Source organism: Podarcis raffonei, chromosome 3 (genome assembly GCF_027172205.1).
Source record: "Podarcis raffonei isolate rPodRaf1 chromosome 3, rPodRaf1.pri, whole genome shotgun sequence".
NCBI classification, from domain to species: domain Eukaryota; kingdom Metazoa; phylum Chordata; class Lepidosauria; order Squamata; family Lacertidae; genus Podarcis; species Podarcis raffonei.
Genome location: NC_070604.1, coordinates 38,434,478 through 38,447,323, shown reverse-complemented (window position 1 = coordinate 38,447,323; position 12,846 = coordinate 38,434,478). Strand labels below are relative to the sequence as shown.

At 44.6% G+C, this 12,846-nt stretch overlaps 1 protein-coding gene across 5 annotated transcripts in view; it reads right to left on the bottom strand.

Annotated features, from left to right (window-relative positions):
* The window catches only part of ADGRB3 (adhesion G protein-coupled receptor B3), a 453,891-nt gene extending 441,450 nt beyond the window's left edge, over nucleotides 1-12,441 (bottom strand). For 2 of the 5 annotated variants that reach the window (XM_053381166.1, XM_053381168.1), the window contains exons 1-2: nucleotides 11,185-12,437; nucleotides 7,760-8,528 (exon numbers count right to left, since the gene is read on the bottom strand). In XM_053381166.1, the coding sequence (XP_053237141.1) occupies nucleotides 7,760-8,513 (754 nt within the window). In that variant the 5' untranslated portion in view covers nucleotides 8,514-8,528; nucleotides 11,185-12,437. Of the gene's footprint in view, nucleotides 1-7,759; nucleotides 8,529-11,184 lie in introns of all 5 variants that reach the window. The other 3 variants (XM_053381170.1, XM_053381167.1, XM_053381169.1) reach the window with 3 other exon arrangements.
* Between the last annotated feature and the right edge of the window lie 405 nt (nucleotides 12,442-12,846).

The following is a 12,846-nucleotide window of genomic DNA, read 5'->3' as shown; positions in this document are numbered from 1 at the left end:
TCCTGCAAAAAGCTTGGGGAACAGAGAGCTTCTAAGTGCAGGCTGGTGCCTGGAAAGAGCAGAGCAATGGGTAAGTGTGGATAAGTCCTCAGAGAATGAGCTAGTCTTTCATTTCCCACTTCTGCATGTGCTGTTTCATATGCAAGATTCCCCTACTGCCAACTCCTTCCCCATGACTGCCCTTCTCTTACTTACGGAGAGCTGTGCTCAGAGTAGGCCTGTGAACATATGCACAAAACACAGACTGAATGATGCCTTAACAAGTTTATTGTGGCATAAGCCTTTGTGAGCTAAAGTCCACTTCTCTAGATTCGCTTGGATGCTCTGTAAAAGTGAAGTACTGAAGGGGATTAGAGGATTTCGTTGAATAAACGAAACACATGGCATAGAGCTAGACCTTATTCATGACCCAAGAAAATTTGCTTTTGGAGGGTTGGTTTGCACACACCCTGAACGTGACGTTTATCTTACAATATCTACAGTTTTGTTCTGACCCTGATGCTAACCATGAAAAAAAGACTCAGTGAATGTGCCTCAGTTACTGTGTGTCAACTATTAAAGTTAATGTACTGGCATACCTAAGAACATTGACTCTTAGGGTAATACAATGCAGCTCCAATCTAGCAAAACTATGATCGTGTTCAGCCAGTAAAGGTAAAGGTAAAGGGACCCCTAACCATTAGGTCCAGTCGTGACCGACTCTGGGGTTGCGGCGCTCATCTTGCTTTATTGGCCGAGGGAGCCAGCGTTTGTCCGCAGACAGCTTCCGGGTCATGTGGCCAGCATGACTAAGCCGCTTCTGGCGAACCAGAGCAGCGCATGGAAACGCCGTTTACCTTCCCGCCAGAGTGGTACCTATTTATCTACTTGCACTTTGATGTGCTTTCAAACTGCTAGGTTGGCAGGAGCAGGGACTGAGCAACGGGAGCTCACCCCGTCACGAGGATTCGAACCGCCGACCTTCTGATCAGCAAGTCCTAGGCTCTGTGGTTTAACCCACAGTGCCACCCGCGTCCCATGTTCAGCCAGTAGCATGAGCCAAAACAGGGCATATCCAGGTAGCAGCATTCAAAACTTTGTTCCCTCAAGCCCTCTCCCGAAAAGTACCACAAGCTATGAGATCCCTGGGGATGGAATATTAATTTTCCTCCCATTGGAGTCAGTGGGAGAGGTGGGGAGGAATGTATAAAGGAAGAAGAAAGTGACCCCCACAACTTTCTGCCATAGTCATAGCTCTGTGGCATGGCTTGTAGTGCTAACTCCACCATGCGATCTCCCACCATAATTTGCATTAAAGCACAAATAAATTGACATTTTCTTTCCAATATAGAGTTACAATATGGAGTTACTCTTCAGTGAAGAGTATCCAGCTGTTTACATAGAATTAACTATGTTTGTTTCAGTCATGCTTTTTAACCCAATCCTTAAGAGGGAAACTATCTCACAATTAATGCCAGATAGTTGAATCTACATGCATGCCCAAGGGCTTCAAAGTTATCAAACCCTCGGGGTTATTAGTTATGTCCTGGAATACACAACATGCTACACAATTGCAAGAGGAATGGGAGAACTTTTGGCATCAACTTGCTTAGCTGTATTGTCTGGTGCAATATATTTTGGAAACCAATTTGAGGTTTGTTTGCTTTTACAATCAATATAAGTATATAAATTTTGTGAAGTAAATAAAAAAGTTGAAACTGCTATTAATTTATTGTTTTTACTGATGCTTTAGTGATGCTGTCATGTGTGGTTTTTATATTTGTTACTATTGTTTCTGTTTTATTGTACTTTACTATATTTTTATTGCATTTGTTGACCTGAGAACATTTGTTGCAAAAGCAGGAAACAAATTCAACAAATAATGAACAGATAAACTACAATGTCATTATCAACCAAATAATAACAAATACAGAACATAAATTACAATAGTGCATCATTCAGCATAATACTCTTAAATTTTGCCATCAACAGGCCTTCCAGTTGGAATGTAGTCATGAAAGCTGAAAATAAAAAAAATTGTAACTATCCTTTAAACTAGTTTTTCATAGTAGCAAACAGATCTCTTTGTTTGAACAAGTATCCATTTGCTGTGTACCCTAAGTCAATTGAAATGTGTTCAAAGCAGCTACCATTTCAAATACAGAGCTCCTTTTATGTTGGTGATATTAAACAACTTTAACAGAATAAAGCTAGAATTGGATTTGTTTACATAATGATGCTGTAGTCAGCATCAAATTTTAATAGAAGCCCTCTACGCGGGGCTGCCCTTGAAGCTGTCCCAGAAACTCCAGCGGGTACAGAATGCTGCAGCGAGGCTCCTCACGGGGTCTCTGCCATGGGAGCATATTCACCCAGTGCTTTTCAAGCTGCACTGGCTCCCGGTGGAGTACAGGATCAGATTTAAGGTGCTGCTTTTGACCTTTAAAGCCCTTCACAGCCTAGGACTCTCGTACCTACGGGACCACCTCTCCTGGTATGCCCCACGGAGAGCCTCAAGGTCCATAAATAACAACACCCTAGTGGTCCCAGGCCCTAAGGAAGTTAGATTGGCTTCAACCAGAGCCAGGGCCTTTTCAACTCTGACTCCGGCCTGGTGGAACGCTCTGCCTCATGAGACCAGGGCCCTGCAGGATCTGATTTCTTTCCGCAGGGCCTGTAAGACAGAGTTGTTCCACCTGGCCTTTGGCTTGGAGCCAATTTGATTCCCTCCCTCCCTCTCTTTCTTTTTTCTTTTCCTTCTCCTCCTGCGATGAGGCTACATTTTAATATTTTAATGTTCCATTATTTTAATGTTGTATTTTATTTTTGTTTTTAAGTTGTAATCATTCATCTTTTTTTATTATTGCTTGTAAGCCGCTCTGAGCCCGGCCTTGGCTGGGGAGGGTGGGGTATAAATAAAAAATATTATTATTATTATTATTAATATAAAATTAGTCCTATAGGGTGCCTAAGAGTCACTGCCCAGCAGTCGCCACACTGAAAAAGTTTCCTGGCCTTTGCAAAACCTACCATATTTTTCCATGTATAAGATGATATTTTTTCCTTAGAAATAATAGGCAAAAATTCCGGGTTGTCTTATACATGGATAGTAGAGGTGGGACGGGCGACTGGTGGCAGCAGGCAGCAGGAGATTGGAAGCAGTGATTGGCCGTGTGATTGGTTGCTACGGCAAGGCCTGCTGACGATTGGCTGCGGCAATTGGACTTTGATTTATGGCAGTGGCAAGGCATGCGTGCAATCGGCTGTGGTTGTGTCAAGTGTGCAGGTGGGCTTGGGCAGCGAACGTGCAGACAATTAGTGGCAACGGTGATGCATGCAATTTTCACTGGCGGGCAGGCTGTAGAGCGATTGGCGGTGGTGACCCCACCAAGAAAGCTCAATAACTCTGGGCAATTTCCCCCAAAATTTAGTTGTGGTCCCCAAAAATAGGGGGGGAATATGGTATATACCATTTACAAATCCGGGAAATAACATAGTATGGCTTCAAGCACCAGACCTGAAGTATATTGGGTCTATTCAGCTTCTATTTCGACCAGCCATGAATAACCATTTCTACTATCTTCAATAGAAATAACTAGTATATTGCATTGGTAAGGCATGTCTGTTCAACAATGGGGTCTCAAATTTCAGCAGCACCCTGTGTAACAGCAAAATTTGGCACCCCTATGCCTCGTTTCCCATCTATCGCATAGTTGCAGTGTCCTGAGGTTCCACGCCCTGTGTAACCAAACTGGTCTCGCTCCCCTAAATCCGTCTCTGTGTTCAACGTGCTGAATTGCAATCTGGATTCTTATCATAAGCACATAATAGAAACAAACCTGAAACCTGTTATTACACAGAAAGATTTGCAGCTTTCAAACTAATTTTGGGGGGGACCATATACTAGAGAGTCAGAGTTTTACTAATATATGGTATTTACATGCTGCATGAATTTGTTAAACATATTGTTGATTTACTAATCTGAAATGTAAAGTGGATTTTTTTTAAAAAAAGAGATTAAGTATGGCCTCAGTTAGCATATCAACTGAACCAAACCATAGTTTAGAGTGTTTGGGCTCCTGGAGAGTACAGTAGATGTTCACCACTGCCCCTCCCTAGTCATTTTGCTGCTGAGCTGCACCAAACTGTGCTTTGGCTTAGCATGTTGTCTGAACCCAGATTCAAGGTTTATCTCTCTTCGGACAAATCACAAGCTGCAACCATGGTTTCGCCTTTGCACAACACACTAGGCCAAACCCCAGTTTAGTGTAGTGCAGCAGGAAAACAACCATGGAGGACAAAAATGACCACAACCTCTGATCTGGGAGCTCACACATTTGCTTGTTCATGCTAAGCCATTGTTTGACTTAACATTACATGCAAATGAGAGCTATGTTTGTTTATTTCTGCTTTTATTGCTGTTTCTTACCTGCTTTTAATCTTGTTGAACAGATGTGACATAATTTTGGAAAATAAACTAAATTAACGACACACACACACACACACGTAGACTTAACCTTAAGGCAATGATTTTACTTCTTTGAAATGTTTATTTTTTATTGTAGAGTTCTCAAATTCCTTTGAACTCTTAAAAACAGAGTACGGAGCTAGACACCTTTTTCACAAGAAGTTGAATTTGATAGTTGATAAAATACAGTATGAAAATGTATTTTGCATCAAGATCTAACACCATATAAAAGAAAACCTATTCCCTACAGTGAAAGAGATAGAAATAATATTTTATGTTCTAGAAAAGAACATGAAATCTTTATTTTTATGTTAATATTATATGTTTGCTAATGTCATGAGAATATTATTAATGACAAATAGGAGTCAGTGCAAATAAAATATAAGTGAAATTTAAAGTGAAATACATTCTCTGCATGGTCCATGACTTTCATGTTTTAAAACACGCTAATAAAATTCAGTTTTCACTTACTGTCCCTGTCTATTCTGCTTGGTACATTACCACAAGCACTGAGTCATAATTTCCGCCTACATTTTTAAAAAAATTTTTGGTAGAAACATGTATTTGGCAAATATAATTATCACCCACACATGTCTTCATTTCCTAAGTATCCCGTGGCTTAACTGGAATGGATGTTGAGAGAAGCACGTACAACAAGAGGAATGGCATCTCTTTTGCAATTAAAATTTAATTGCTCCCCAAATACAGCAGCTGAGAAACGACACTATAAATGCTCTTGCTGCATGGCCTCTGCATTCAGTGAATAACTGCTCCATCCAAAGCTCTGTGGGAATCATAAGCCCCAATTTGCCAAAGTGTGCTAGCTGTCAGACTAGCCTAGAACATTCAGGTCTGACTTCCTCTGGTGTATGAGCATCTAGGTTGCCAGATGCTCCACTTTGAAGGAAGCTCCCCTTTGCCTTGCTCCTAAATATGACAGCTTGATAGATTATCATGGGTGAACATACTGTGTCCCATAGGATAGGTGTCAGAAACATCACGTTTAACTCTGTGGAATTCTTAGCAATAAAACACAAGGAGGTGAGAAAGCAATAATCTATACTTAGCAGCCTCTTCTACACTATGGAATTCCAAACAGTACTGCACCCCAGTGTTTGTGCCTTTTTCTGGGGAAACCACTAAGACCAGCATTTGTGGGAACTTCTATTGTGTGCCAGCAAAGGATCTGGGCACTGGCATTAGTCATATTCTCCCATCAATCCCAGGACTATCTTGAAGCATCCATCACAAACACAACCAGCAAGCTCTGTAAATCCATCCACCTACCCTCCTTCAATTGTGTTAACAGCAAACTGCCCCACAGCTGCTGCTCTTCTACAAAGCTGGTCATTGGGGACTTGGGCGGGTGGAGGGAAGAAATGCTTGCCCCACCCCCCACCCCCTTGCCAGCAGGAATGGGTTAAAGCCCACAACAGCTCCCAATAACAATTACAGTCTTCAAATGCTAATGGGTTCCCATGTCTCTCAGACACTTTCTTCGGTTTAATTGTCTTAATAGTCAGCTTCAAGCATCACTATTTGGGGGGGGGGGATTTCTTCTTCTAAGGGACATTAATTAGTTTTAAATGATGTTAAATACCATCCCTGCCGTTACAAGGGCTTCTATGGGATCTTTACAAGGAACAAGCAGTTGAGTAATTTAAAATCACTTTGTCGTCTTTATCCCCAGCTGCAGACTGAATATGGAGAAACACTGACCTGAAGGAAATCAACGGCAAGCCTTGCTTGCTCGCTTACTACTTTACCCTGCCACCCCTTCCCCCGATCTCCTCCCTGCAACCTTCATCCTCCTTTAGCTTAAAGGGAGTTGAGCTGCTCTCCCCCTGCCCCCATCCCTTAGGAGTATCCTTGGCAGCTCAGCAGTTTGAGCAGCTTCAGCTTTTCTTCTCCCACACCACTCAGCCTTGGCTGCCCTTAAAGAAAATCCTCACAGAACAACGTGTCAATTTTGCATTCCTTCACAAAGGCAACTTCTATTAGGGAGACTGGGAGCTTGGCTCTGCCTCCCCATAGACAGAGAGCTTTGTGACCATGTAGGAACCAGGGAGAGAGAAAACATTTCCTGCATTAAAATGCAACCTTCTCCAGCACAGGGACTACGTTAGGGAATGTCAGCCTATCTAACTAGACCATTTTGAATTTTAATCACACACATCAAGTGTTTTCTGTATTTGTAGCTTAGTTCAATGACGTTTCTACATTTGGTTGCCTCCATTCACATCATTCTCTGTAGCTTTCTGACCCTGGTGCTTGTTTCCTTAAGATTTTACTACATCCACATTTTCTCCTTTTTTTGCACCTGTCCATGATCAGGCATGCAGAAAGAAGTTATTGACAGCACAATCCTATACTCAAAAGTTAAGTCCCATTGAGTTCAATGGGGCTTACTCCTGTGTAAGCCCCATTGAACTACAATTGTAGCCTGAATGAATTTCTAAGTGGCTCTTAGAAATGTATTGATAATAGTCTCAAGATCTTTCATAGGTCAGCCAGCTATTTCTTTAAAGAATTGCTTCTTAACATAGCTTGCTGCTTAGTTATTTAATTAAAATGCAATCTCCAAATCATTCATATTTCTTTTTGAGACTATGGCTTCTTCTGGAATGTCTCTTGCCTAGAGATTTTTTTTTAAAAAAGTAGCAGCTGGCCTCCTTGTGGACTTCTCTAAATACCATGAAGAGATGTGGATGTCTCCAGTTTGTGTGCTTCCTAAAGTCTGATCTTACAAATCCTTATTGAAGCTCCATAATGGATGCTCCCTTATTTCAGAATACCTTGAAACAGATCTCACAAGGTGCCTTATGATTATCCCCCACCCTTGGCCTCTGGGATTCTGGCCAACCTGGATCTTTGGAACTTTGTTCAGGTTACCCATATGCCTTTGGAAATATCTTCCTTGCAAAGCCAAAGCAACAGGATCACAGGTGAATAAGCATATGGTAGCTGGGTGGTTGCAGTGAGAAGAAAGATAATAACTTGGCTTCCCAACCTGTCACAATTATTCTTAGCAGGTCTGAAAACAAAACCAGAAGTCCTCAATAAAATATGAGCACTCTTTAATGGAAATAATAATAAAAAACCCTGCACTTTTCTATCAGATTAAATAAGAAAAATTAAATCCTCCCTCTTGGAAGGAATCCAGAGGATGACTGTCTGTGGACCTTCAGATATCCTTTCATGCAGGCAGCTGGTGTGGAGTGCAACTCTGACAGACATATATATATATATATCAGTTGAATCAAAAACAAGAAAGGGCTGTAGGACAGCTGAGCCTTCTTGAAGAGCACCTACCTTCCTTCGGTGGTCGCTTGGCTTCCCTGGTGAGATTGCAGACCTGGGTGGTTTGCAGCTCCTGTGTGAGGCAGCCTTCCGTCTGCTCATTAAGGGGCAGCACTACATTATTGAGCAACACCAGGGAGTGGTCATCTCCCCCCCATTCTCCCAAGTGCTGAGGGCAGGTGCATTTTGTATACATGATCCCACAGGACTCTGTTCTCCCATTCTCAGATTTCAAGCAGCTCTCCAGCCAAGTGCATAATACGTGACAACCAAACTGGCTTGGGCTCACCTTGTTCAACACCAAAAATTCAAAGAAAGACTTTTGATCATCTTCCTTTTTGTATAATCCTATGAAATCGAAGGGGTAGACCCGGCGAATCTGAATGAAATTCTTATCGTACTGCAGAAATACAAAAGCATTCTTGGAATCACAGAGTTGCATTATAGAATGGTTATTCTTTAAGAGATCCTTAATTTTCTCATGGGAAAAATGATCGAACTGATAAGCCAACAGTGAAAAGTTAGAGCAGCTGAAGTCCTTTTTGGAAAATTTCAGGTAAATACTATATTTGGTTGGATCTGGGTTTTCCAGCGTCCAAGTGCAGTTTGTAAAGTTTTTGGGAAACATTTCGCTTACAGAATACGATCCATAAATGACCCCCTTCACCAGCGTTGAACACCAGAAGTCTTGGGCAGCATTAAATCCAAACATAACCAGTAGATAGGTGGAAAATATATAAATCAGCAAATTACGAACAGCCTTCATCCTATGTCATTTGGCCTGTAGGAAAGGAGAGGAAAGAAAAATGCAGGTCGGATGCTTCATGCAATGAAAATTAAAGTCCTTCCAAAATTTCAGCCAGCTGTTTTCAATATTTCGGTTAGAATGTGCGTATATTTTTCCTCTAAAGGAGGACTTCTTCGCCTTCTTTTTTATTTTTCTTTTAAAAAGAGAATTATAATACAAGGAGATTTTGGATGCTGTGTGAACAGTGCCACCATGTGGCCAGTTTAGCTGTCAAATTCTCCATATCCAAATTTTCAAAAATAACATTTGCTACATTATTAATTGGAATGCCTCCTCCTGCTTAAAACATAGACAGTTTGGCAGCACATGACTCTCAACCCCAAATTAGGGTTCAATGGTCTTTGTCTGATAGATCACAAGAGGAACAGTAATTGAGTTTTAAGCTAAGGAGCCTTTCTATATAACATTTTCATATACTGCCAGAGGAGGGGGATTGGGAGCAGCTGTTGTTACACAATGTATTTTCTATTATGTTTTAGAAATAATTGTGGTGAAGTAGAGTCATGATTTTTAAAATGCACAAATTATTATTTGCTACAGATGGGGTACTATCTCCCATATGGCTGCATGCCTGGTTATATTAAGATTTCATTTAAAAAGGAAACTCGGGAGGACATATCAAGATTGAGAAACACTGAAATATTGGAAGTGTTATCTTCAAAGGGAATATAGCAGGTTAGACAGCAATAACTTTTTGCTAGCTATCAGCAGAACTAAAATTTAGAAATCTGACTGCTACAATATCTGTGTGATATACCCTCTTAGGATACACAAAGTCGATCTATAATATTTCACCCAAGATGGAGCTAGGCATTTCTGTGCTAGAACTTCCCTCTGAAGCAGACCTGGATTATATGTCCTGGTTGTTCCCTGCCCTCTGTTGCTAACAGTTGTGTTTTCAAAATGTGTTGGTTAATGAAATCTACTGTCACCATTTCTCCTTATCAGCACCCTTTCCAAATATAGTAGTTATATTAGTCCTCTACCTGCAATCTTTACTTGCTCTTCTCTAATACAGGTGTAACTAAAGGAAGTGAGTCTTGGGTACATTTAACTACCTACGGAATAAATGCCATATAGCCCATTTTCAGCATTAATATTTATGAAGTTGTTTAGCCCTTAACAATTCTAGTTCTCTTTGTAAGTGGTAGCTGATAAAAGTGACATTGAGGTAATGTTTTTAGTTGGCAACACTAACCTCTTCCATTGTTTGTCTGGAGGCAAACATAAAGAGTTACTGAGTTTTTGACACAGTCTCCCCGCTCTCTAGCTTTTTCATCTTCTCTCCGAATGACAAGGCATCTCCCACCCCCAATTGCGTAATGCTGAACAAATCGGAGGATTCAGTTCCCTCAAAGAGATTTTGTGCTTCCCAGATTATAAATTGCAGGCTCTGAACACTGAGAAGAGAAAGACAGCAGTGACTCTCTTTAAATGTGTAGTTTTAAAGAGAGAGAGCTTTCGGGAGGGGTAGAGGTATAGTTGTGGAAATCCCCCCCCCCCCATTACCCAAACCATTAGATTTTTTCTCTTTGCTGTACATCACAAGCAAATGGCTTCTTTGCAAAACACACACACAACCACAACCACAGACTTGATAGGCCATTTCAAGGCTGCGAAGTGAACTTGCTATGGGTAAACACTGCAAATAATCATCTACTCTTTACAAATGTTGCTGGAGCACTTTACAGGCATTGCAGTTGTGCGCAGCATTGTTCAGGAGGGTCTAGGCACTGAAAGACAATTTAGCAGTAGAGCACTAAATTAGGAATTCCATCAGTGTGAGAAGAGCTGCCTCAAAATCTGAAGGGAATGTATTTGGTTTAAGATAATAAATGTCTGAGGAGGGCACGGGTGTGGGGGGGGGGCGCGCGGGGGGGGAACAGCCAGGTAAGATTTTTTAAATACTATGGTCTGCAGTGCTAGGCTGCTTCCTATAAAGAAAAGACAGCATTTTGGCTTTCGCCCTCCTTCCTTTTCTTCTGAAACAGGAAAGAGGCGATCCTCTGTCAACTACACAGGGCTCTCTTTTGGGTACACTGGAGAGGATTTTGGGTGACGATGCAGCAAATGCCAACGACGAGAAGTTCATTTTCTAAGCAGAAGGCTCCGATGGAGGTTTTTTGGAGGTGAAGGGTGATATCTACTTTAGGGGAGGGGGGAAACAAAACTGTCCCCAAAAGATCTAAGACTGCTCGTCGAAATCTTTCCCACCGAAAAGCATCCTCGTCTTTTCCCACCCTCCTCGGTGACACTGTAGTTTAATCGAACCTAGACGGCGCCATCACTCCACGGATCTGCTCCGCCACGGAAGACCCACACAGAGACTTCCCTTAAACTTCCTATTAACCTCAGGATCCCCCGCTTCCCTCTTCCTTGCGAGAAAATCACCCCGATCGTGCGCTAGACCTCCCTGGGTCGAGCGGGAGGGCAGCCAATGCCTTGCCCAGTCGCCGAGGAGACTTCGCCAACTTTTTTTCCAGGGGCGAGGAGGGAGCACTTGCGCGGAGGGGTCCCGCCAGGTGGTGCGTCGCGTCTCTCTCCCACCCCCACCCACCCACCTCCCACGGCTCCTGTCTCTCCTCCAGCCCCGAGCTCCCTCTCCTCCCCTCTCCCGCCCCAGCCTTACCTTCCACTCCGAAAGCAGGCAGGCTATTTCTCTAAGAAGACCCCACCGCCACAGGCACACGTCCCAAAAGCAGGCATGGAGAGGTTCCCCTTCGGGCGGAAGCGCCGTTGCCCATTTTCCTCAGCGCGCATTCAAAAAACCAAAAGCCGAAGAAGAAGAAGAAGAAGAAGAGGGCTGCTGAGGGGGAGGGAGAGAAGGGGAAGGGAAGGGAGGGAGAGAAAAAAAAAACCCGCAGCAGAGAGAGGGGGAGGGAGGCTCAGCACGGCCAAAGGATGGCTTCCCTCAGATCCACCAAATCCAACCACATATAAAAAGGGGGGGCAGCCAAAGCCCCCGACCAGAGACTGCAGGAAAGAAGGGCGGGGGGCGGGTTGCAATGGACTTGGCTGGAAAGCAGAGGTTTTCTTGTGTTGTTTCACTTGGGAATAAAGTGTCTCAACCCAACAGCGGAGACAGACCCGGCGAAGGAGATGAGCCCAGAAAGCAAACTCAAAGAGATCCGGCTGCCCTATTGCAGATTTGTTGGCGGGCTTTGGCTCTTGGCGGTTGTTGTCAGTCGGCTTGGTCTCGTTCTCTTTTCGCCGCCTTCCTCTTCTTCTTCTTCCTCCTCCTCTCCCTCCCTCCGGCTCTCAAGTACCTGAGGGAAGGACAGCGGCTGAGGTGGAGAGGTGGAGGGGGATGGCTGTACAATCTCTCCCTCGCAAGCTATAGCCTCGGCCGAGGATGTCGAAGAGCTTCTTCGAGCGCGGAGGGGAGAGGAAGGAATCCGCGAGAGAGCGAAGGGAAGGCGGCGAAGCTCGGCGGGAGCGCGGGAAGAGCGAGCCACGGTGAGTGTGGGTCTGTGTGTGTGCGCGCGCGCCCCTCTCTGTGTGAAGGAAAGAGAATGGAGATGTGTGTGAGCTCCAGTGTGCGCGTGTGCGCTTTCCCCCCTCACCCGTGTGTGTGTGTGTGAGGAAATGAGCGCGCGCGCGCTACTCCCTCGCGCTGTCTCCCGTGGCGAGTGCGCCCCGCGCTCGGCTGTCCGCGCGCGTTTGTGGCTCCACCACCTCGCTCCTTTCCCTCGCTCCCTCCCACCCTTCCTTTCCCTCCGCCGACCGACAGCTCAGGCTCTGGGAGCGCAAGCACCGCGCGCTCCGCTCGACGTCCTCTCCGCGCCTTTCTCCGCCGTGTGCGCGTGCGCGAGGCAGGCTTCCCTCTCGGCTCCGGCAAGTGGGCCCGGCGCGGCGGTGTGATTTCGCACGTCACAGCTACTCAACCCCAAGCACGTCTCTCCCCCCCTCCCCTCCCCACAACAAGCCGGTCTTTTTCTGCGTCTGGGAGGTTTTTCCAGCTTCAGTTCCCACACGGCTGTGGCTGGCTGCGAGCGAAACTCGGAGGCTGGGGAAGAGAAGGGGGCGCGCGCGGGAGAGAAGAGCGAGAGCGCAGCCTTTGATCTCTCTCTCTCTCTCTCTCTCTCTCTCTCTCTCTCCTCTCACCCCCCCCCTCCACCACCCGCCGCCTCCCTCCTTTCGCCCTTTGCTCCTAAAGCGTAAAGCCCTCTGTCGCAGCCCCAAGAGCTGTCAGTTCGCCACCGCGATGCAGATTTAAATGATCTGGCGCTCGGAGGGAAAACATCGCAGCTCTCAAAGTGCCGCCTTCCACTGTTGGGAACAATAGCAATTT